Source organism: Caretta caretta, chromosome 3 (assembly GCF_965140235.1).
Source record: "Caretta caretta isolate rCarCar2 chromosome 3, rCarCar1.hap1, whole genome shotgun sequence".
Taxonomy (NCBI): Eukaryota; Metazoa; Chordata; order Testudines; family Cheloniidae; genus Caretta; species Caretta caretta.
Window position 1 is genome coordinate 152,166,357 of NC_134208.1, and position 26,052 is coordinate 152,192,408.

Here is a 26,052-nt window from a genome sequence, read left to right on the forward strand (position 1 = left end):
CTTGGATAGAAAGGGGAAATAGTTAGAGCACACTGAACTCTGATTATCCCCAATTTGTATATAGTCTCTTGGGGACTACAGAGAACCAGTACAAATAAGAGCAATCCTCAGGCTGCTCAAATCTGTGATGGGATTGGGGCAGAGAATCCAGGAGCTATAATTGGTTATTGTTTCTCCTCTTCTCCTATTTTGCCCTCTCCTGGGGTGCTGTGGATGGCTGTGTCAGTGAGGGAAACCATCCTTTGCTGAACATTCCCTTAGGTTCTGACAAGTCAAACTTCTATCCTGTTCTCCTTAGGCTCCCAAGGTGTAGTGCACAGAAGCAGGTAGTGGAACAGCCATCTTCTGCAATGCATCAGGTGGCCAGTGAGAGAGTGGCTGAGAAACGAGGAAGAGACCACAGCTGTTCAAAGGGCTTCCAAACCACACCATATCTGCTTTTAGGACTACAAAGGAGGTGGTGGGAGGTTTTTGGGGAGGCAAAGCCTCCATGTCATGACAGGACCAATTCTAATACTTGAGTTTAAAAATGATAGGACATGGTTCAGGGAATATATTTGAAATTTGTGATTAAACTTTATCTTCTAAACACAGTCATTCTTGAGGGTCACAATTTAGAGCCTCAAGGACTACCAGGGTCCCCCAAACCTACTGGTTGGACACCACTGCCATAGATGGATATTGATTGTAACTACAGTATTTTATTTTATTTGTATCTAGGGTATATCATGGAGCACAGTACGATACATGATTGGAGAAGTGCAATATGGAGGTCGGGTCACTGATGATTATGATAAGCGTCTTCTTAATTGTTTTGCAAGAGTAAGAGAGCTTGAAAATACAGTTCTTTGTCATTATAAAGAAAATCTGGCAACAGTATCAATATTCATTTTTACTAAAATATATAATGTGATTTGTGATTTTTGCAGTTAGATTTCATGAAGTGAATATTTAAGTCAATATTGCAATTACATTATATGAAGAGAATCATCTAGAGTGTCAGAACTCTTGTTTCTGGTGGGTTTTTATCTCTTCAACACTCTACTTTGTAAAAGCCTTGCCTTGTGGGTAAAGTAGATAAATTATCCTTCCTAGCCCATGAGATCCTCCTCCTTGAATAGCCCTCTTAAAATAGGAGCATGCACACTTTTTAATAAAGAAAAATAATTTACCCAACTTGAACTCAACTTTTGAAGGAATCACTTTGTAATGACACAGCCTTATTTTTGTTTTAGAGTAAAATGACTGGTTTTAGCCCAACTATAATTCTAACTTCTCAAGAAGACTGAAGAAAATAAATGGAAGGTTGAAATCCCTGTATGAAATGGCAAAGTTATCCAAAATTTTGATTTCTCTAAGTGTGTCTTTTCTTTATTTTGCACAGGTGTGGTTCAGTGAAAAGATGTTTGAGAGCACATTTTGTTTCTACACTGGATATAAAATCCCAGTATGCAAAACTCTGGATCAGTATCAGGAGTACATTCAGACCCTCCCTGCCATGGATAGCCCAGAAGTCTTTGGTCTTCACCCAAATGCTAACATCACGTAAGTGGGTCTCAAACATTATGACGCTGAGGATTTTTCTTTTAATTTTTGAAAACAGTCAGAGTCCTATCAAATATATTTGAGTAAAAGCATACATTTTGCAGGGAAACTCTTGGGCCTGCGTGGAGTCCACTGCCTAAGGAAGCTTTTATGGACTCTTTGAAAGCCACAGTTTTCAATTTAAAAACAACTTTTTCAAAATACCCCCTGTGGTAATGTACATATAGACTGAGAGCAGTCTAGCAGCTTTATGGCTTATCTCTAATAACAATTTTATTTATTCTTCTAAAGCAATCACTTCCTTTCAAAAACAATGAAAGTAAAGTCATAGAAGTCTTTTTTGAATTCTGCTAACATTAGCCAACCTGTGTATTGTAAAATTATTCATGTTTATATTAATATGTGCATTCACTTACAGATACCATGCAATTCAACAATAAAAAGTTGGTAATGTTTGCATTCTGCTGCTCCATGCTTCCAATTCATACACCTTTTTTGCTCCTATACACATTTTTGCCAAATAATTCTTTGGGTGACACTTTCTTTACAGTATGCCTTTTGATGTAACAGTAACCTTTGTTGCCATCTCTCTTGTATATTTCCATAATTCCATTATTTAAAAGTGGCTTTTTGGCATCACTTAGTACCCACTCCGTTTTAATTTTTGTCTTTCACTTAATTCCCTTTTTGATTCACAAACAATATATGCAACATCTTGATTTTTATTTTCTTCAACTAATATCATATGATCTCTAACAAGATATAATGAATCATCATTTTTCCTTGCAGTTCCTATAATTCTGTCATGAATTATGTCATTTGCAAGATATTCATACTCATTGTTTCTAGGGCTGTTATAAACTGCTCAAATGTTTCATTTTCATTTTTTAAGAAGTGTTAAACACCTGGTATTCAAATGTGATATAGTTCTATGAACCCAATATTGTCTAGAATTTTTGTTCAGGGCATGGTTTTGCACATTTCTTTATCCTCAGTTTTAAGGTGCAGATTCTTAGCCATTTTGTGCAGTCACTGAAGGCACAAATATGCACTATTGTGATTTTTATATGGTCCCATCACCACAGTATATCACAGTGCCAATATCACAGGAATCCTAGGAGAATGGCACACCACCTTAGAGTCCACTGATCCAGGTACATCTATAGAAGGAAAGGAGCTGGAAGAGAAGCAGCTATCTTCCTCTTCCATTCCTGCTCCAATGCATTCAGACCCCCTACAACTGGATAAATGGTCCACCAAGATGAGTTGTGATTTACTCCAATCCAGAGCTGAAATAAGTCCTGGGGAGAACTACTTTGGATTTGTAATGGGGGAGTTAAAGAGAACTCACTCAGAAAATGAGCATTGACTCTGGCGCTGCTAGAGGGATTCCTAGAGAGACCTAAGCTGTGTATAGCTCTGTTCTGGAATCTTTCACTTCTCCCCAGCACTGGTTTTTATCCTCTTCTTGGTGCATCTTTTTCTTAGAGACTCCAACTAGCAGAGTGAGTGAGCATCAGCCTCTGGTGACTTACCTTGTAAAATTTGGTATATAAAGATGGATAAGGTGATGCTGTGGACCAATCTGATATTTTTCTTCAAGGTGAAGTTGGAGTTCCATCTTAATGAGTTTATTACTTGGCCTGCATTCGTTCTATGCCAGCATCCCCTTCTTCATAATAAAAAGGTCCTTGGGGCTCTCTTTGGGGCAGATTAGAGTCTTTAGAAAGTCCACCCAATTTTTTGTTTCTTATGACACCGATTTGTTGGGCAGTCCCAGCACTGCCCAGCAAATCGGTGTCATAAGAAACAATGGGAGATGTCAAAATAGATGTCAAAATGCATCTCCAATTATTATAACCTGGCCAGCATGAAATAGGGAATGGCCAGTTTAAGGCTTACGCAATCAGAGGCAAGGCTGTCACTAATACTGCATGTCCTAGGGATTTCTCCATTGCAGCAACTGTACAACAGCAGTATGGTTCTTTCCAACTAGGAGGCTGTCCTGATTAGTGATGGACAATCTTGGTGTTGCTGGTGTTTGGGAGACACCCATGTGCTGGCCAGGTATAAGATCCATTCCTCACCAACTTCCATGGGACATGAATTGGTACTGCAGGAGTTTAGATATTCAAATGATTTTGTTGTGTCAGATCAGCCAGAATTTCCATTATGTACTGCTTCTACCTTTCCACATCAAGATCTTCTGGGTCAACCACCTCCTACCCTGATGTCAACCATTCAGGGTGAACAGTTATCACCCACCCACCCACCCACACCTGGAATTTGATGACAATGAATCTTCTGATTTATAGATCTCAATTCAGGGTTCTCCTGTCTGTTAGGCAAGACAGCATTCTCCTACCTATTCTGAGAGAATGGAGGACAGATGACATTGTCTCCCATCTACCTGGGGTGACCAACAGTGGAAGCCTCCTCCCTTGCCTTATGGGCCACCCTAGTGGTCTTATTGGGACCCCTATGCACCACCAAAATTCCTAAGAGTGCCAAGTCACTCTCACAGGATGCATAGGCAGACCCATTCCTTTGAGCCCTCATTCCCAGTTCGCCAACAAGAGCCAGTGGAGGAGATCTTTGAGAAGCAGGAGGCAAGGGGTGACAGGGAAGTAATACCTCACCCAAGTATTTCCTTGTCATTACCAGGTGAGTCTGTAGTGCCATCACCACCTTCCATAGCAGATGACTTTAGACAATCCCAGGAGCTGATGAAATGTATCACAGATACACTTCAAGTCCCTCTAGAAGAGATCCAGGACTCTCATCATAAGCTCCTGGACATTTTACATACTTTAGCTCACATGTGGTGCTCCCTGTGAATTAGGTTTTACGAGAGCCTGTTAGGTCCACTAGTTTTGATGGCTTGATTGAGAGCCCGAACCATCCACTCCATAGGAATCTACTGCTGCACTATCCTCCCTCCTTCCTTCCTTTGGATACTATCGTTCCTATTTCCAACCTCCATGGGAGAGAATACAATCTGACAAACATGTTTTGGAGGTCATAACATCTGGTTATTCCGTCCTTGTCACTGCCATTCTCCCCCACCCCATCCCTTTTTAGGGACCCTTCGCACAATCGGTTGCTTTTTTCCACATTTACCGGTCATAGAACCAGTTTCAGTTCAGCAGAGGGATCAGGGTTTCTATTCCAAGTACTTTCTGGTCCTCAAAAAGACTGGAGATGGAGACCAGTATTAGAACTCAGACATCTAAACAACTGCATGAAACAGCAGAAATTCAGGATGATGACCCTTGCAGCTATAATTCCCTCCCTACTTTCCAGGGATTGGTTTATGACTCTTGACCTTCAGGACGTGTATTTTCATGTCAAAATTCATACCTCTCACAAGAGGCATCTTCATTTTACAGTTAACCATGATCACTTCAAGTGTCGTGTGCTTTGTTTTGGTCTCTGCTCTGCACCAAAGGTACTCTCAAAGATCATGGTGGTTGTTGCTGCCTACCTACGTCAACTCATGATTGTCTTCCTTTATCTCTATGATTGGTTTCTCAGGGATCAGTCTTACCAAGAGGTCCTATTGGCAGTACAAATGACCTGGTCTCTGTTCCACAGTTTAAGCCTCCAACTCAATGTTAAAAAGTTAAGTTTGACAGCAGTATAGCAGTATTTCACAGGAGCTTCTCTGGATGCTGTGACAATCAGGCATTACCTTGCTACGGACAGGTTCATATCCTTAAAAAAAAAATCTCATTTCAAAGAATCAGATAAGTTCTCAAACCTTGACAAGAATTTGTCTTCAACTATTCGGTCATATGGCAGCTTGTACCTTCATAACCCAACATACAATTTATACCTTCAGTGCTTCCAGGGATGGCTCAGGACAGGTTGTGTACAGAACAAACACAGTCTGGACAAACAGGTGTCCTTGTTGGGTTCTGGAGTCACGCAGTTGGTGGAAGGACCTCTCCAAGGTTTGTATGGGAGTCCCTTTTGTTCAGGCTCCTCCTACCATCATTATAACATCAAATTCATCCTTCTTGGGATGCGGGCTGAGGGCTGATGAATCTTTTTCCACAGATTAGAAAGCTTACTCCAATATTGGACTTAAAACTTGTCCTTAATTGTCTGAAGAAACATCCTTTCAAACCATTAGCTACATGTTTGTTGCTGCACCTATCCAGGAAAACAGCTTTCTTGGTGGCCATCACTTCTGCCTGGTGGATCAGAGAAATGGGGGCTTTAATGACAGATCCCCCTTTTTACAAAATTCTTCAAAGAAAAGATCACATTACAACCACATCCTAAGTTTCTACTTAGTGTCTTCTGAATTTCATGTTAACTAGACTGTCATCTCCTAGTTTTTTCCTGAAACCACATGAGACTAAGCAGGGAAATGCCCTCCATACCTTGGATATTAGAAAGGCATTAGCCTCTTATCTGTACAGAACCAACCCGTTCCAAAAGTCTCTCAAACTGTTTCAGTTGTGAACAGATCCAAAACATCCACAGTCTCCACCCAAAGACCTTTGTGGTGGATCTCTGGGTATATTATTTCATGTTATGACTCTGTCAACATTCAACCTCCTTCTAGAGTGTTATCTCATTGGTCTCAATTTACTTTTATGGCATTATTCAAGATGCTCCAGTTGCTGAAATTTTCAGAGCTGCAACCTGGACTCCAATACATATTTTTTCCAAGCATTATGCTTTGATTCATGCCTCTAGATCAGAGGCGGCAGTTGGCAATGCAGTTCTGTCATCAGTGTTAGACTCTGCCTTTCAGCTTCCTCCTCCCTGTGTGGATACTGCTTGGGAGTCATCTAAAGTGAAGCAGCCATACCTTATTTGAAGAAGGAAAGATTGTTCAGTAACTGGAGTTCTACGGGATGTGTTTCCCTGTGTATGCTGCACTACTGGCCTTCCTTCCCCTCTGCTTCAGAGTTTCCTCTGCAGGATTTTGCAGTAGAGAAGGAACTGAGGTCGGTTCACCAGTGCAGCCCTATATAGCCTCAGTACAGTGCATGAGGATGTTTAAGGCGCATGCGCAGGCCAAACAGGCACCACTACAAAAAATCTCCGATCAAAGACGCATGGAGCTGTCGATCAATGGTGCATGGGAGCACATACACACCTGAAGTGCAGCACTTGTGGGGGACATGTCTCTAATAATTCCAGTTTCTGCACAATGTGAGTAACCTCTCCTTTTGTTTTGATTTGGGGACGGGACATATTTTTATATTTTTTTAATTTTTATATTTGCAATGTATTATATTTTTAAAATATTTTTTGAATTGACATCATCAGAGCTTCATCTTCCATGCATGTAAAGGAACTGACTGCAATGTTGGGATAGTGGTACTTATAACCTGTTAGGAATGACATATGACGTCCTGACTCATACACTAACCTTGTACCACTACTCTTAGGAGTCAGAATTCTTTAAAAACTTGCACTAAGAATCTAAGACACAAAAGTAAGTATTTCTGTCTAAATGATATCTTCAGAAAAACAGAATAACAAGTAATTTCTCCTAGTTTTTCTCATTTATAGACTTTTTAAATTTTATTCACAAACTGTTTATGCTGAACTGCTATAGCTATTTTCTCCAATGTTATAATTTCTAAAAAAGCTTAGCTGCTTTGAGAGTTCACATACATCCATCTTTCAGCACAATCTTTAGTTTTATTTCTTATATAACTATATATGAGACAAACTAGTGGATGGAGATGGGTGTCATCTGAAAGTGGATAGGCAAAACTGACATGTAAAGTTATGCTCCGAGTCAGTGTACAAGTTCATGTGTATTTGACTTGGAGGATAGGCAATGGCAGCCCTGCAACACCAGGACAGACTTCTCTTGGTAATAAACTGGTTTTATTCAGACTCTCTCTTATACATCCTTATGACTACGTAGCAGTATAACAAAAGTGCTTCTGTAACTGTACTGGTGTTGTAGGGCTGGCATTGACTACCTTCTTTTTGGATCAAATATAGCATATATTTATTCACTTCTTTATATTGTCTCAAAGCATAACCTTACACTAGCACTGCACATGCTGTATATATTCTGTAGATAAGGGATTTTAATCTCCAGTGTTGTAAATCCAGAAATTTTTACCATCAATCCTGTAGTGCCTTGTAAAAGAATGGATTTACTATTTAATAAGGGCCTTTACATCTAGCCTTGTGTAATGGGAACAGTATGCATAGCTCTTCCCCACCTCACTCCCCAAGAAGCAGCCTGTTAAGGTTCCTTCCCCACTCTGAACTCTGGGGTACAGATGTGGGGACCTGCATGAAAGACCCCCTAAACTTTTTACCAGCTTAGGTTAAAAACTTTTCCAAGGCACAAGGTATGCTGCAGGGAAAAGGACCACTTGGAGTTCCTCTTCCCCCAGCTATCCCCCCAAGCCCTTACACTCCCTTTCCTGGGGAGGCTTGAGAATAAACAAGTTGAGCACAGACCAGCTTGCGCTTCTTAGGACCCTAAGAACCCAATCAGATTTTTAAAAAATTTTTGTTCTTCTAATTGTTTATTAGAAGAACAAAACAAAGATAAAATAAACACTCTGTAAAATTAGAATGGAAGATAATCTCACAGGCAGTCAGATTTAAAACATTTCTCTAGGCAAAACCTTAAGTTACAAAAAGACACAAAAACAGGAATACACATTCCCCCCAGCACAGCGAATTTACAAGCCAAAACAAAGAAAACCTAATGCATTTTTTAGCTAGATTACTTATTAACTTTACAGGAGTTGAAGGGCTTGCATCCTTAATCTGTTCCCGGCAAAGGTATTACACAAACAAAAGCCTTCCCCCCCAAATTTAAAAGTATCTTGTCCCCTTATTGGTCATTTTGGGTCAGGTGCCAGCGAGGTTTTCTTAGCTTCTTAACCCTTTACAGGTGAAAGGATTTGCCTCTGGCCAGGAGGGATTTTATAGCACTGTATACAAAAAGGTGGTTACCCTTCCCTTTATATTTATAACACAGCTCAAGGACAGTAATTCTTGGCCACAAATCCTTCCCTTCTTCAAGCCAGCACACTGAGGGAGAAGATTCAAGGCTTTGCTCTCTCCTTACCCTCTTGTTAACAGAGTGGAATAATATCCCTGTGGAACCTGCTGTTCCTCCTATTCCTTACGTAGAAATCTGAGGTCACACAAAGGTCCCCTACCCTACTGCATGCTCAGTATGCTCAGCACTGGAAAACAATCTCTACCCTGAGGAGTTCACAATCTAGTTGATAACCTAATAGGTGTTTTCCATTTTCTACTTCTATGATTCTACAAAGCATAAAGTTTAGCTGTAAAGAAGCTATGTAATTTATGAAATATTCTTAATGATTTAATATTCCTCTCAGATATCAGAGTAACACCGCAGCCAGTGTTCTTAACACCATCACTAATATTCAACCTAAGGAAAGTGGAGGTGGAGCTGGAGAAACTCGTGAAGCCATTGTATTCCGATTAGCTGAAGATATGCTGGGCAAACTGCCTCCTGATTATATACCCCATGAGGTAAACTAGTCTGTTTTTTTTTATTTCTTCTTCGAGTGATTGCACATGTGCATTCCATTCTTGGGTGTGCACATGCCCTGCACATCGTCACTGGAAATTTTTCTCTTAGTGGTACCTGTCTGAGTGGTTCAAGTGCCCTCTGCCATGGGCGGTGAGTTCTATGGGCCCGTGGTGCCTGGGCACCAGGAATATTCCTGACCCGGGGCCCGGCTCCAGCAATGTCTGAGGCCAGGTCTCTCCCTCAGCCCCGTCTTCTGCCCCACGTGTCCTCTGGGCCATTTAAAACAGCCCGGGGCCCTCACTCACCACCAGCAGCGCAGCAGATCTGAGCGGTGTCCTGCCTGCTCGCGCCACGTGGCTACCGGCCCCACCCTGCAGCCCCTGGGTGGGGTGGGTCTGTGCCCTGCCCCCAAGTACCCCTGAAGCCAATAGGAAGCTGCGGAGGCGGTGCCTGAGGGTAGCAGCACATGGAGACTCCCAGCTCGCCCTGCCTAGGAGTCCCAGGTAAGTGTCGCACCCCCCCACCTCTGCACCCAAACTCTGCCCCAGAGCCTGCACTCCTCACCCTCTCCTACACCCCCACCCCTTGCCCAAGCCCAGAGCCTACACCCAGACTCCATCCCAGAGTCTAGACCCCCCACCCCCTCCTACACCACCAGAGCCTGCACCCAGCACCCAAACTCCATCCCAGAGCCTGCACCCCAGACCCCTCCCCCACCAAAACTCCATCCCAGAGACCAACCTCTCACCCGTCCTTCACCCCAAACCCCTGCCTCAGCCCAGGGCCTGCACCCCAGACCTCCTCCCCCACTCAAACTCCATCCCAGAGCCTGCACCCCCACCTCCTTACCACACACCCTCTCCTGCCCCCAAACTCCTTCCCAGATCCTGCACCCCAGCCCTCCACACTCCCTCCCAGAGCCTGCACCCAAACTCCCTCCCAGAGCCTGCACCTCTGACCCCCTCCTGCATTCCCAGAGCCTTCACCAAGCACCCAAACTCTCACCCGTCCTGCACCCCAATCCCATGCCCCAGCCCAGGGCCTGCACCCCAGACCTCCTCCCCCCCACCCAAACTCCCTCCCAGAGCCTTAGGCAGGTGGGGGGCGGAGTTTTGGGGGGGCGGGTTCTGAGCACCACCAGAATTTCTACAAACCTGCCACCCCTGCCCTCTGCTGCTGCATGCTGCTGGTGCTGATGTAAAGGGCCCAACCAATCCCGAACCTTCTCAGTTCCTTCAGATCATCTGTGACAGTCGCTGGAACTGCTCTTCTTGTTTTTGCAAGTGCTCTCAGTGGACTGTGTTCTCCTGTATTTTATTGTAAATAGTTTAGTGTTTGTTTAGTTAGTTCAGTTTTTACCCCATCTGAGGATTTCGGTTGGTTCCTGGAGCCGAGGGATGCCTTAGTTACCAGGCTTTAAGCCCTGCATTAAGGCTATGTCCAGGAGTGACCTGCACTCAAGTTGCTTGAAGTGCCTCAAGGAAACTCCTACTGGGGTAGTGTTGCCAAACTTGTAGGGACTTTAAGCCGCACACAAAGAGAGACTGTGAAGCCAGGTTAAAGTTTCTACTCATGGAGGTTGCCTTGAGCCCCCCATTTGAGCCAGGTTGGTCAGATTCGGCACCAAGTGCCTCCTATCATGTTTGAGTCCCAGCATTGCTCACCATCCCCAGTGCCTAATAAGAGGCATAAAAAGCAGACTGACAAAAGGGGGAGATCCCTGGCACTGAAGCTAGGCACGGGGACAGGAGTAGATTGTGGTGGTAAAGCACTCCTGCTTTGGTACCACCGAAGATGGCACCATTGACTCCAGTGCCTAGGCACGTTCCATTGAGTCTGGAACCAGAAGGAGCTCCTTCCACCTCTGTGGCATCACACCATACTGACACTGTCTCGGTACTGACCATGCTGGAAGTGTTTGAGGCTGCCAGGAACCTCCTGGCTCTGTTCGTGCCTGTATTGCTGGCAGTACAAGAGTCGACACTATTAGTGCCAGTGCACACAGGAGAACCAGCAGAATCACTACAGCACTCAGAACCATGCCAGCCTCACGTAGTCCTGATGGCTCATTCTTCGGTACCATCAAAGGGAAAATCTGTAACGCCCGCCTTCTCTGCAGGCCTCTCTACCAGTCACCAGCACCATCTGGAATGGTGCCTCCAGGGCCAGCAGAAAGAGAATCATTGTCTTCCAACTCAGAGGTCAGGTCCTACATTTCCTGTTCTCAGAGCCACTCTCACTACCCCTCCTCCAGAAGTTTCTACCCTTCAAGGGATCTGGTCAAAGGAGTACCATCAAGCGGTTGGCCAGGAGGTCATTGGGTGCCTATGCCCTATCCAGTGGCCTTTTGGAATTCAGGGGGCTTTGAGCCTATTTCCAGATCCTATTCCAAGAACTCCTATTTAGTGGCATTGGAATGGTGTGCACACCTACCCACCAGGTAGCAACTGTCCCTGACTTTGGTACTGAGCCAAGTACTGGACAGCAAGAGCCAGCTCAACAGGACTGTGAAGATCAAGAAAGGGAGAAAGGGCATCCACAGGCAGTGCTGGCCTCCTCCTCCTCTTCCCTTAAAGAAGCAGTCTCGGGGTGGGGTTGGGGGGAACATGTTGCCTCCCCCACATGACTATAAGGTGCACCAGGAATTGTTAGAGGGTTTCCTTAAGGAAAAACATACAGGCGGAAGAAGTAAAAGAATCCTCTAATTTCCCCGTTGATATTTTAGCCACTGCAGGTCCTTCAAGAGTGGCCATGCCTTTCAATGAGACCATTATGGACTCAGTTAAGGTCTATGGCAGACTCCTGCATCCCTTTCCCGAACTTCAAAAAGGGCCGAGCACAAGTATTATGCACCTGCTCAAAGTTATGAGTTCCTTTACTCTCATCCCTGTACACCTTTCCCTCTTTCCCTCGGTAGTATCTGCTACCAATGAGAGAGAAAAAGCCTGGAGCATCTGGGCACAACCCTAAAATCAAAAGATTCAAAAAAAGTTAGGCATGTTTGATAGGAAAGTTTGTTCTGTTGTGGGGTTCCAGCTCAGGATTGCAAACCATCATGCACTTTTGGGCTGGTATGACTCTAACATATGGAACTCCATGCTAAAATTTAAAAACAAGCCCCGAGAGGATGCTAGGCAGGAGTTCTCCTCACTAGTGGATGAGGGAAAGTCAGCGGAAAGGGCCTCGCTATAAGCTTCTGTGGATGTGGTTGGCTCAGCAGCCAGGCTTATGGCTTTCTCAGTGGCCATGCATAGGAGCTCCTGGTTACAGTCCTCTGGGCTCCTGCCGGAGGTCCAACAGACTGGGCAGGACCATCACTTGGAGGGATCCTTGCTCCTTTTGGAGCAGACTGATGCTAAGCTCCATGGGATAAAGGCTTTGAGGGCAATATTAAAGTCCCTTGGGTGCACATCCCAGTCCCTTCCAGGAAGCAATTCAGGTCTCAGCAACCCCTTCAGTATTCTGCTCCAGCTGTCCAACAGGATCTGCAGAAAAAGAAGAGTAGAGGTTATAGGCATAGACTACCTCCTCCTTCTACTTCTGCATCAATGCCTGCCCCTCCTAGACATCCAGTTTGTTCCAAGCAGGCATTTTGATGGAACACTCAGAGATGCTGTACCAGTTCCCAGGATGCCAGACCCCATTCTTCTTTTGTCTGTAAACCACCTTTCCCATTTCCTCAGTGCTTGGTCCCATATGTTGGGGGTTAAGCACTGTGGAAGTGGGATAGATCTTCCAGTTTATTTCTATCCCTCCTTCCCAGTCCCTCTTCAGGGACACCTCACACAAAGAATTTCAGGTCCAGAAGGTTCAAACTCTCCTTCAGGTTGAAGACATAGAGGAGTTTCCACAGAATTTAAGAGGGAAGGGTTGCTACTTCCATTATTTCCTAATCCTGAAAGCCAAGGGATCCCTCAGATCTATTTTAGACCTGTGTTGGCTCAACAACTATCTCAAAAAGATAAAGTTTTGCATGGTCACCCTGGCATCCCTTATTTCCTCTCTGGATCCTGTTGACTGATATGCCACCCTTGATTTAAGAGATGCATACTTTCAAGTATCAATATACCATGGGCAAAGAAAGTTCTTCATATTCATAGTGAAACACTGGCATTACCAGTTCTTGATGCTTCCATTCAGCCTGTCAGCAGCACTCGAGTGTTCACAAAACGTATGGCTGTAGTATCGGCATTCCTCAGGAGACTAGGAGTTCAGGTCTACCATTACCTGGATGACTGTCTAGTCACGGGTCAATCCAAACCTAAGGTTATATCCAGCATGGCACTGTTACCACAAATCTCCAATTACAAGCACAGGATGTCAAGCCAGCTAAAGTGGAGCACCCACAGGGACAGCCATCTTGAAGAACCTCAGTTACTGCACAAGGTGAGTAACCTTCTCTTCAGTCATGGCTTCAGCTATTGGACTGTATGAACCCATGTGCTTCACTGTCTTTGCTTACTTTCACTGTCACAAATGTTCCCCTTCCTCAAATTTCACCAGGGCCTTTTTGCCTAACTTCCTGCTTTGCAGATCTAAGAAACCATATCTTGATGATAACTCAGCCATCTAAGGAGCTGTTACAAGATCCTTGATTATTTCTTGTCAGAATCTGAATCTCTTAGAAAAAGATGGAGTCAATAAGAATATTTACTGACTTCCCTTGCGTCCCCCTTCCTCCTTCTAAAAATCCCACTGGGTTATGTTTCCACAATCCCAAATCACAGGCCTCTCATTTATTTTTCTCAGTACTAAAAAAGCATTAAACTACCGTATACAACAATACTTGCAAAACTTCAAAATGTAATTGACTTGTTTTCTCTGCACTTCCTATATTTTAGGTGAAAGCCCGTTTAATAAAGATGGGACACCTTAATTCTATGAATATTTTTCTTCGTCAAGAAATTGACCGAATGCAAAAGGTTATTACAATACTCCGAAACAGTCTGAATGATCTTAAGTTAGCCATAGAAGGAACCATTATTATGAGTGAGGTGAGTACATGCGTCTTTCTCATAAAAAAGTACTCATTTTATAACTAACACATTTCAGCTGTTACAAGTAATTCATTTATTATTATTTTCACTTTTTCAGAATTTGAGAGATGCACTTGATAATATGTATGATGCTCGAATTCCTCAACTGTGGAAAAGGGTATCTTGGGATTCTTCAACACTTGGATTCTGGTTTACTGAACTCCTGGAAAGAAATACTCAGTTCCATACCTGGATATTTGAAGGGAGACCAAATGTGTTTTGGATGACTGGGTTCTTTAATCCACAAGGTGCGTACTGTCAGGATTTTGCTCATGTTTATAGTACAGTGTATTATGTTTAATCACAGTTTGATGCATTTCACTACATATGTAATTGAATGTAGTAGATGAAATAATGAGTAGTTGTTTTCTTCAGTTCAGGAGTCTGGGTTATGAACCTAATGTAACAAAAATTGATAACATAGCTTCCAAAGAAAATATATTTTTATTTCCTGGTTTCCTTATGACTTGAAACGTTTCATCTGATTTTAAACTGCAAGTTGCAAGTACTGGAGAGTTGCATTCTGCCGCAACAGGTAATTTAGCAACTGCACAGTAGCAAAAACAGATATGAGTACATTGTAAGGGAGCCAGTTTTGTACATCGTAGAGAGATGTTATTTGTTGGCTTGTTTTGTTAATCTAGATCAGATTGGTTCATTATAGGTAGGAGGTGGAACCCTCTCTCTTTCATTCTAAGCTACCACTCTTACAATGTAAACTCTTTGAGTCAGGTAATATATTTTACTCTCTGATTTGTAAAGTGCCACATACATTTGCAATATTACATAAATAAACAGTAGTAATGAAAACCTATTATGTAAATATTCCACCAGGGACAAATCTTTTCTTGACTTCTCAGTCAAGGCACCTTCAACCACTATTGGCACCTTCAACCACTTCATACATCTTGATATCCTGTCCTCTATTGGTCAACTTCTCGCGAGGACATTGTTGCAAGCTTCACTAGATGCCACTGACACAGCTGCCTGCTCCATCTCAACAGCAGCGGTGCTGCAGGGGCTTCCCAGCTTTACCTTTCTGGCTTTCCAAGGGAGGTCTAGTCCACTGTGGAGGACCTTCCTTTCAAAGCATCCAGATTATCTGCAGAAGAGGCAGATGAATCCCTCCATACACTAAAAAAAATTCCAGAGCCACTTTGCACTCGCTGGAAGTTTACACACTTGCACAAAAAAAGGAGCTATAGTAAATCCCAGATGGCACAGAGATCCCAGCTTCCTCAATTGCCTCCTCCCAGGGGATGTACGTCCCTTCCCCCCTTCTCCCCCCTTGAACACCGCGGTCTCAATTTACACACAATTGCTGGCCTTGCTGGAGACTCGTACTGTTCGAGGGTACATATGTCACATGCCTGATGGAGGGTGCTCTGTCAGGACTTGCAATGTTATGTGCAACGAGGAAGTGGGACCACCAGTTCGCACTGCCTACCGCTCACGTACCCAGCCAGTTCTGGGCTTAACTCACGGCTGTTCGCTTGCTGGTGGTTTGTCCAAGTGCTCCATAACACAGCCCTTAGTTAAACAGTATATAACCCTCTGATACTTGTCTCCCTTCCCAACTGGTACCCCTTTTTAACCCCTATGCTTGGATTACACGTGTCTAGGTTCCTTTTCACTTAAATTTTAAAAAGCAGGAGCAAAATGTGTCTAAAAGGGATGAGAGACTTCTATCCCTAGCCTAATGAGGTGGTAAATTCAACATACTAACCTCTCTTTGGATGTCAGTCTCTGGCTCCCAATCAGTTCACAAACTTGCATCCCATCCTCATCGTCATCTGAAGGAACAGAAATGGACACCGTACAGAGTCAAGCACAAGGGTTTATTACGCACAGCACTGGCAGAGTGTCACTTTGCTTATCAGGCTCAGCGAGACACTGCTAAACAATTGATTACAATAGATTATATAGGGTGCTTATGGGCGGAGAGAAGAGATGGGGTGGGAGTTCCCGACTTTTCCTATTGCAATGTGTAGGTTAAATCCTGATTTTTGGGGTCTATTGGAATGAGGTAGTTCTTCTGGTTGGCCAACAGGTACATTCCTGGGGTTTAAAGCAAAAAGACAGTAAAAAGCACGGGCAATAGATATTATCTTAGGGTTCACCATTTTGTTTCTGAGAACTAGAAGTGGCATCTGTAAGGGAGGATACATCTGTGGAAGGGAGGATGTCATATCTCATACTGACATGTTAGGCCTCTCCCTGAACTCTGGTTTGCATTTGGGGAGTTTGTCTGTATCTCCTTCCTGCACTGGGGAGTAGACTTTGAGGCTCCTCTCAGTGCATTGTGTGCCTGTAACTCATGATAAGGACACCCAATTACTGCTCACCATCTGGTGTTATGCTGACTCTGCTTATCTAGTTGAAACAAAGCAAGGTTGCCTACTGTTCACCCAGGTTTTCTTTAGCCATATATTGTTCATTGTTAGCTAGGCCCCAGGCCTCTGACCAAGCTGTGGTATTTGGGCCTATATGAAAAGGTCTTAACAGAGACTGTGGTTAAGATCTTACATACATATTAATGGGGGTTAGCCCTTCAGATACAATGCTTTAAGATGGTTACTTTGGCAGCAATAATCCCATCTCTAGGCCAGGGGGTCTAGTTCTTGGCCCTTGACCTATAAGATGCTTACTTTGATATCACAATCCACTCATCCCACAGAAGGTTTCTAAGTGTCACTCTGGGACAAGACCACTTTCACAACAAGGTGCGCCCATTCTGTCCATCATCTGCACCCAGAGTGTTCTCAAAGGTCTTTTCTGTGGCACTGGTACACGTTTGCAAACAAGTAATTACGATATTCCTATATTTAGCTGATTGCCTGCTCAAAGCACGCTCCTTTGATGATGATTTGAGGGTCACACAAAAGACTATGGACCTATTTCTCCAACTGGGACTACAATTAAACATCCAAAAGTCCACATGAACTCCATTTATCTGTAGGGCCTACCTAGATGTAGTAGAGGCCAAAGCTTTCCTTACCTCACACAGATTCAGTACCTTAGCCAACTTAATCTCAACAGATCAGACCAGACCTCAGCCAGAAACTGTCTTCAACTGCTGGGACACGTGGAAGTGGGCACCTTTTTAATAAGTCACATAAGACTCCACATGCACTGCCTTTAAGGATGGCTCAGAACAGTGTACGTACAAGCACACACAGCTTAAACTTTTATCGATGCCCTTGTCAGTCAACACCTCCCTCGACTGGTGGAAAGACCCTCACAATGTCTGTGCAGGTGTTCCCTTCACTCAGCCAACCCCAATGTTAATATTGGCAAAAGATACATCCCTATTGGGATAGGGAGTCCACCTGGACACCCATGCTATTTAAGGCAAGTGGTCCCCACTTGAATCCACACTACATATCATTTACTAGAACTCAGAGCAGTCAGGAATGCCTGTACACATTTCCTACCACTGATCAGGGGCAACATATAAAGATTATGGCAAACAACATCTCATATGTTTTACATAAACCACCAGGGAGGAGTAAGATCACCTTCCCTTTGGGCTGAGGCAGTGAAACTCTGGAATTGGTATATCTGCTACCACAGCAACATCTCAGCAGCTTACCTCCTGGACATAGAGAACACTACAGCAGATGCTTTCAGTAGGAAATTTCCCAGGATCATGAATGGGAAATATACTCTATCATTCTTCACAGCATAGTTCTACATTGGGGAGTCCCAAAGATAGACTTACTCGCTGAAGCCAGAAACAAGAAGTGCTCCCAGTTCTGCTTCAGGGCTGGCATGAGTTATCACTCTCTTTGAGATGCCTTTCTCCTACACTGGAACACAGGTCTCTTCTATGCCTTTCCACCAATTCCTCTAAAATCCAAGGTCCTTCTCAAGACAAGAAAAGAAAGAGTCAGGGTTATACTTATAGCTCACATGTGTTCAAGACAAACATGGTTTCCATACCTTACTCAACTGGCGACTTGCCTACCAATCACTCTCCAGCCTGTTCCTCATCTCCTTTCTCAGGATGCTGGTCGGATCTAGCACCCCATCTACAGGTTCTCCGACTCCAGGTGTGGCTCCTCGATAGTTCCAAAGGTAGGAAATGACCTGTTCTGAGGATTTAAAAATGGTGCTGCTACATAGCAGGAAACAAACTACTCATCACACGTATATTCAAAAGTGGAAGAGATTCCAACTCTGGTGTGAGTCAAGACACATTACTCCTACATCCTCTCCACTACTGCTTGTGTTAGAGTACATCCTAGAACTAAAAGGGTCAGGATTATTGCTAAACTCCATAAAAGTGCCTCTCACAGCCATCACAACCTTCCATCATAAGATAGATGGTTATTCTGTTTTGGTCCATGCTATAACAAGAAGGTTTCTCAAGGATATGAGTAACCTCTTCCCACAAATCTGGTGCCCTACTCTGGCATGGGACCTCAGCCTTTTCCTCAGGTGTCTTATGAGGCCTCCCTCTGAACTCCTGGCCACCTGCTCTCTTCTACACCTCTCGACGAAAACTGCATTCCTAGTGTCCATTACGTCTGCTCAGAGAGTGGGAGAAATAGGTGCTCTAATAGCAAAGACAAGGTTACATTACGACTGCACCCCAGGTTCCTACCAAAAATATCTTCAGACTTCCATATACATCAGCATATCCACCTTTCAGACTTTTTTCTGAAACCGCACTGGGACAAAAGGGAGGTGGCTTTACATACACTTGATGGCAGGAGAGCATTAGCCTTCTATTTGGCTAGGAGTAAACCCTTCAGGAAATCTCCCAGACTATTTCTCTCCATTGCAGACAGATCAAAGGGATCCTCATCTCTAAGGGTATGTCTACACTACCCGCCGGATTGGCGGGCAGCAATCGATCCAGCGGGGGGTCGATTTATCGTGTCTAGTCTTGATGCAATAAATCGATCCCCGAGCGCTCTCCTGTCGACTCCTGTACTCCACCGCCGCGAGAGGCGCAGGCTGACTCGATGGGGGAGCTGCTGCAGTCGACTCACCGGGGTGAAGACACCATGGTAAGTCGATCTAAGTACGTCGACTTCAGCTACATTATTAACGTAGCTGAAGTTGCGTAACTTAGATCGATTCCACCCACCCCCAGTGTAGACCAGGGCTCAACAAAGACTCTTTAGATGGATATCGGACTGCATTACCCATTGCTGTTTCACTCACAACCTTCAACCTCCCTCTAGAGTTTGAACTCTCTCCACGAGATCTCTCTCCACTTCCTTAGCCTTCCTCAAGGACATTCCAGTCGCAGAAATATGCAGAGCAGTGACTTGGACTTCTGCTCATACATTTGCTGAACATTATGCAGTCACCCACGACTCAGCATCCGATGCCATATTTGGCTCCACTGTTTTATCCTCAATCCTAGACTTGACTCTGAAGCCCCACCCTCTATTAGGGGCACTGCTGCAGTCACCTAGAGTGGAGCACCCATAGACACACTACTTGAAGAAGAAGAAAAGGTTACTCACCTTGTGCATTAACTCTGGTTTTGCAGATAATGTGTGTCCCCTGTGCGTGCTCCACTACCCATCCTCCTCCCTTCTGCTTCAGAGTTATTACCAATGAGCTCTGTGATAGAGAAGGAACTCAGGGTGGATTGCCTGCACAGTGCTATCTAGCCCTGATGAAGGGCATGAGACTGGGAGAGCACATGTGCAGGCCAAATGGATACTGCTCCCTAAAATCTCCAATCTGAGGCACAGGGGGTGCAAATACACCTGGAGTGGAGCACCCATAGGGACACATATCTCAAAGAACCACAGTTACTGTGCAAGGTGAGTAACCTTTTCTTCTGCCTGGGTAATCTTATCCATTCTCACAGGTTTGACTGCTAACTCTAAGCCAGTGATTTACAAATCTATTTTTCTGGACTGTTGACCTTTTCTTCCTTTATTCTGGCTGCATTTCAACCTGCCTCTATGACATCTCCATGTAGCTGTCTCACTGGTAGTATAAACCAAACATGGCTAAAAGTTTTCATCTTTCCTTCCAAACTTTTCCCTGTTCTTCCATTCTTAGTAACCTTTGACAACACTGCCATCCTTTTAGGAACTCAGGGCAGCTAACTTGGTAGCTATTAGGATGTCATGATACACTCGTGATAGTGCATCCAGACTTACAGCTGAGGAGTTATTGATGGAAACATTCGAGAAATTAATAGCTGAGACGACAGAGAGGCTTCAACTCTCTCATTGTCAAAGCCATCACAGCAGTCCATTGGTTGCTACCAACACCCAGGGTATCCAAGAAGGGACTAAGTACCCTGGTGGGACAGGAGGGGGGAATCTGGAGCAGAAGCTTCCAAGGAAACTAAGATAAATTTTCTATTCTCCCCTCTCCACCCAGAGTCTTAGGTGGCTGGTAGTAGTCACAGTAAGGCACACACTGCCACAACCCAGATTCTGAATCTCCTCCATGTGCATGGCTTTGCAGTAACACAAGGAAAAGCTCCCTGATTCACCTGACAAATGTAATTCACCTGGGAATGGAGACAGACATTTTGGTGACAAAGATCTACCCATCACTAGACTGATTCCAGAAGATCCAGGATCTAATATCAATGCTGGACAAGTGAATGAAGCCAAACATAGCTTAATATCTTTAGACATTAGGCCTTCTGGTCTCATACATATGAGTCTCCACATGGGTAAGATCACACATCAAGTGTGTTAGGGGGCTTATTCCTTCACCCACTTCCTTCCCTGGTCCTTCTCGCATGAACAGAGAACAACAATACCCGAAGTCCAAAGGTGCAAACAATTAGATGTTTATTGGGGTGAACTTCCAGCAAGCATGATTCCAGTTTCCTTCCTTAGTGTCCCCCTTCCCAGCTCTGACACCACAGAGCCTTACCTGTGTCCCTGTTCCCATTCCTGCCCTTAGCTAAACATGATTCCAATTTCCCCACCCCCATTCCCTATTCCCATTCCCCCCCCCACTCCCATTCCCTGTTTCCATTCCCCCCCCACACACACATACTTCCTGATTGACTGCAGACTATATAGTAAAACGTGAGTTCTGCTTAGCTATACCTTAACCAATCATTTTACTGAAATTTAACTAACCAATCCTAACATATTGTAACATGATTATTTAACCAATTATATCCCACCACCCTAATTAGTTTATACCCAGCAAAATTAATTATACAGCAGACAGAAACAATCACAGAACCAGAGATTATACAGACAAACAATAGGGAAATGGGGGCTACAGTGATAGAACAACGAAGAAATGAGGATTTCACATCCCAGCTATTGATAAGTGAGTTCTTGCCAGACAGGATGCTATCAAACTAAGTTTCCTTTTACATTTTCTAGTCACTTCCCTTTCTCTGGAGGTGATAGGCATTATCAGGACAGGACTGTATTCCTAACAGCCCAATAGCACTTTATTTCAGTGTGACTAGTTTGGAATGTGAGGATGTGACCGGTCGCTTCCCAGCTTATGGTTGCCTCTGTTGCTTGGCCAAAGGCCTTAGCCTAAGCACAGGGCCTCAGACTGTCACAGTAAGAGAAGGACCTTACATTGGCAGACAGTGATTTTGATTCTTTCTTTTATACCTCTATAACTAGCCAAGTGATAAGAATACACCTAAATTCTTAGAGTATAGGCCTTTACAGACAGGTCTGAATATCTATATCCTAACAGAGTGTGTCCCGGCCTTTCTTCTGAGAGTGTGGGACTGTGAGGAGCTGCACTTACCAGTGGTACCAAATCATGATTAGGTGGCTGGATCATGATTCTCCTCCATCTCTAGAGTCCTCTGCAGGTGGTGGCTCTGGCACAGTGGTGGTCTCCTTTCCAGTAGACAGTAACTCAGCCCTCTGGCCAGGTCACAAGTTGAGTCTGCCCCCTTCTGGTGATGGTGGGATAACAGTCCAACAAAATATGTAAGTCCAACATCCCCAACAAAAGAGCCTTCAGCCTACATACAGGGTTCTGGGGGCTGCACACCCTGTCTCAGAGCTTACAATGTCTCTATCCCCCTTAGCTCAGGGGCCCTTTGCAGGAAGTGAATTGGTAGGGGAGTCCAGGCCATCCCTCCCAACTAGGCTCCAACCCAGGAGCCCTATGAAAGGCAGTGATATCGAACACCCAGGAGTGCTTCAGAACTGCCTCCTTTGGTCACTTCCTGCAGCTTACCCACCGAGTCCAGGTTGTGGTCAGAAAGCCTCACAAATGATTCACCAGACAATGGAGTGAAGGGTTCCGTAGGGCTTAGAGAATGGCTGGTCCTCCCCTAGGGGCTGGGGTAGCTGTTGCCTGTAGACTTCACTCCTGCAGCTGGGCTTCAGCTGGGCCCTTTCTCAGGAATTCCCAAGGTAGGACCTATCTTATCTGCCCCCTTCTGAGCTATCTGGCTGTCTTTTAAGCTCCCCCTCCAACTGGACCAACTCTGCAGGTGTGGCAGGGTGGAGCCACATGGGCCCAAACTGCTCCTTTACCCTTTCTATTCCAGTGTAGGGTTTATATAGCTCATCACAGGGATCATTCCCCGGAGTGAATGCAACACCAGGTGCTGGTTCCCAACCTGATGCTGGATCCCCTAAGATGATGGACAGTTCCACAGAATGTCCCATATGCCTTCCAGGTCTGCAGGTTGTCACAACCACACACCAGTCTGAAGGAATGGGGAGCACTTCTGGGACTCAGAACAATGTTGAGTATCTGGAGCTCCAGGAAAGGAACCACAGCATCAAGTTCTTGGAGGTCACAGCTGTCAAACTAGCTCTGCTAAGATTCCAAAGCTGCTTACAGGGCAATCCCATCTTGGTCCAACCAGACAACATGTCCATGGTTGCATACCTAAACAACCAAGGGGGAACAAGGAGCATAGCTCTACATGCAGAAATAGTGGAGACAATGGAATGGGTAAACAAGACTCTCCCTTCCTTAAAGGTGAGACACATAAAGAGAGAGCAGAAACAAAAGGCAGACTGGCTCAGCAGATGCAAAATCAACTACTTGGAGTAATGCCTGAACCAGGAAGTCTTTACTTTCATCTTGCAGACTTTCGGTCTCCCCTATCAACCTTCTTTGCCAAATGCAAGAATGCAAAATGGCCAGAAGTCTTCACCTGGGAAACAAACCCTTAATCCATGGGGACAAATGCTTTGTTGCACAGATGGCTGCAAGGCCTGCTATATGCCTTCCTGCCCTTCCCTCTCATAGGGAAGATGATCCAAAATACAAGGTGAGAAAAAGCAAGGGTGATAGTGCTAGCTTCATACTGGCCAAGGAGACCCTGGTTCTCTTATCTGATAGAATTCAAGATGGAACCACAGTTAGATGATAATATCAGACATGTTTTTTCCAAGGCCCGTCCTGCATTCAGTCCCAGATTGTCCTGCTATTGAAAGGAAAGTGTTAGTTGCACTTGGCCTATCTTTCAAAGTGATCAGGACTCTGCTCTCATCCAGGAGAATTTCCATGCTAAAAACCTATGGACCAAGTTCAGTCTGTGGTGCCAAGAGAACAACACTGATCCAAGGGATCCTGGAATTCTGGCCACTCTGGACTTTCTTCAGAAAGGTGCAGATAAAGGCCTTCAGCCCAGCACCGTAGCACACCAGGTATTAGCCCTAAGTAGTATACTCTTTGCAGGATCCTTGGGCTTCTTGGTAGAATCCTCAGGTATCCAGATTTCTCAGAGCAATCAGACTGGACAGACCATTGGTCAGACTGATCTTCCCTAAGTGGGACCTACCACTGCTGTTGAAAGTTGTAACCACCCATCCTTTTGACCCTAAGACTTCCTTCATTCTGCCCACAGAAACAGCACCCAGCCAAAAAGCAGTGGTGCACCCTAAATATCAAAAAAGCACTGAAGACTTACATCAAGCATACAAAATCCACAAGGAGATCAGGCTCCTTTTTCATTTCCTTTCAGCCTGAGGTGCCAAGGATTTAAAGTATCCAAGCTGTCCAAAGATGCTGTCATTTGAATATGAGACCTATGATTGCCCTTAACTGTGTGCCATCTGTCAACACCTCCAGGAATCCAGGTTGTTTTTCCATAGATCTGTATAGCTCTTGTGCTGTCTAAGAGTAAATTGTGTGTGTTTAGAAATTCCTTTTTAGAATCTGTACGTTATTTGCTCATTCTGTCCAATAATCCCCAAAGAGGGAAATAGTGAACCAAAGGGTCCATAGCTTTGGTGGAACTTTGTGAGCATGCAACAGCTACTGCGGAGGCTTGAGAGAACTGGCACTAGTTTCAAGACCTAGGCAGAGCCTCACTGCCAAGAGGGGTGTCAAACATAGGGTCTGTACCTGATGTGTGTCCCTAAAGGCCCAGAGCCAGTGCCTAAATTCTGCCTAGCCCCAGCAAGCCAAGAGCAGATGCGCCACGTTTGGGTCCAATCCAGTAGCCTGGGGAGTGTCCACTAGGTGGACCCCATCCACCTTTTTGTCAGTTCTTTTGCTCAGATGAGTTACACTAAATCCTGTGGCTTGACTTTTCAGGATTCCTGACAGCAATGAGACAAGAAGCAACTCGAGCACATAAAGGCTGGGCATTAGATACAGTTACAATACATAATGAAGTTTTAAAGCAATCTAAAGAAGAAATCACAACATCCCCTGCTGTATGTATGACATATGAAGATACTTTTGTATTCAATTCTGTATTTAATATATATTTTTTCATACTTAAGGCATTTCAAATGGCTAGAAGAAAAGTTGACACTGTACTCGCCTCACAGTATTTATCCATTTTACAAGTTAAAGACAAATCACAGAAAATGTGAGGATTCTTTCTTTCTCTTTTGCAGCTTATAAATATAAGTTTTATTAAAGAAATATTCAAATATTCACACTAAGCTACACTAACTATCTCTTGGGTTCTGTGTTGAACTGAAATTGAAAACATCTGTGCTATTTGCTAAAAAATGGGACAAAGGTGCACCTATCAAAATGTATCTATTCTTCAGCCATGGAATAATTATGGCATATATTTTTATCATTTATGTAAAGTACTTCAGAATGAATGTTAGGTAGTATCTTCTATTTGGTGAACTCACTTACTCAACTAACTAATCTCCACTCATTTCAATCACATTATTCTCTGAAGGTTTTTCAAGTTATTTAATGTTAAATTATAAATTCCCTTTTTTCTTATTGCAGATCCTTCTAACTATAATACACAGGCTTATTTTGAGAGGTTTAAATTAATTATTCATTCTGTAAGTTAAACCAGATAACATATATGCATAACATATCTGCTCACTCTCCACACAGGAAGGGGTTTATATTTACGGACTGTACTTGGATGGAGCAGGCTGGGACAAACGTAATAGTAAACTCACTGAACCTACACCAAAGATTCTCTTCACAATACTCCCTGTGGTGCACATATTTGCTGTTAACACAACTGGTCCCAAGGATCCCAAACTCTATGTTTGTCCTATTTACAAGAAACCCAGGAGGACGGATCTGACCTACATCACTGTGATCTATTTAAGGACAACCGTATCTCCAGATCACTGGATACTGAGAGGAGTGGCACTCCTGTGTGATATCAAGTAAACCCTGTCCTTCAGACTATGACAGAAACTTTATAGACTTTGGCACATGTAACCAGTTATACCTATCCTAAGCTGCCTTTTTTCTAATGGTTTAATAGTTTGCCCATTTGCCCATTATATTAAATCTTTTAAATGAATAATTTAAATGCAAGTTCTAAGAATGATTCTTTTCTCCCTAAGTCTAAAGAAGTAATTGAACTGGTGATGGAAATTATTATTTCACTGGTGATGTTTTTAAAGTCAAGTATCTCAGTAACTGTAACATTTGAGAGTTTGCATAACAATACTTAAAAGCAAAGTAAAGATCGTTTTAAATAATAAAATTAGTGGAAGATGTTATTAAAAAGAAAAAACATACAGTTGTTTTCTCATTATTTCTGCTTCCTGTTATTCATATCAGGTTTCAGTGAGATTAGAAGAAAACAGA

At 43.9% G+C, this 26,052-nt stretch overlaps 1 protein-coding gene across 1 annotated transcript in view; it reads left to right on the forward strand.

Annotated features, from left to right (window-relative positions):
- The window catches only part of DNAH8 (dynein axonemal heavy chain 8), a 598,059-nt gene extending 572,336 nt beyond the window's left edge, over positions 1–25,723 (forward strand). The window contains exons 87-93 of the mRNA XM_048843472.2: positions 721–822; positions 1,385–1,545; positions 8,892–9,048; positions 13,891–14,043; positions 14,144–14,333; positions 24,565–24,686; positions 25,339–25,723. Coding sequence (XP_048699429.2) covers positions 721–822; positions 1,385–1,545; positions 8,892–9,048; positions 13,891–14,043; positions 14,144–14,333; positions 24,565–24,686; positions 25,339–25,626 — 1,173 coding nt within the window. The 3' untranslated portion in view covers positions 25,627–25,723. The remainder of the gene's footprint in view (positions 1–720; positions 823–1,384; positions 1,546–8,891; positions 9,049–13,890; positions 14,044–14,143; positions 14,334–24,564; positions 24,687–25,338) is intronic.
- Positions 25,724–26,052: the final 329 nt, after the last annotated feature.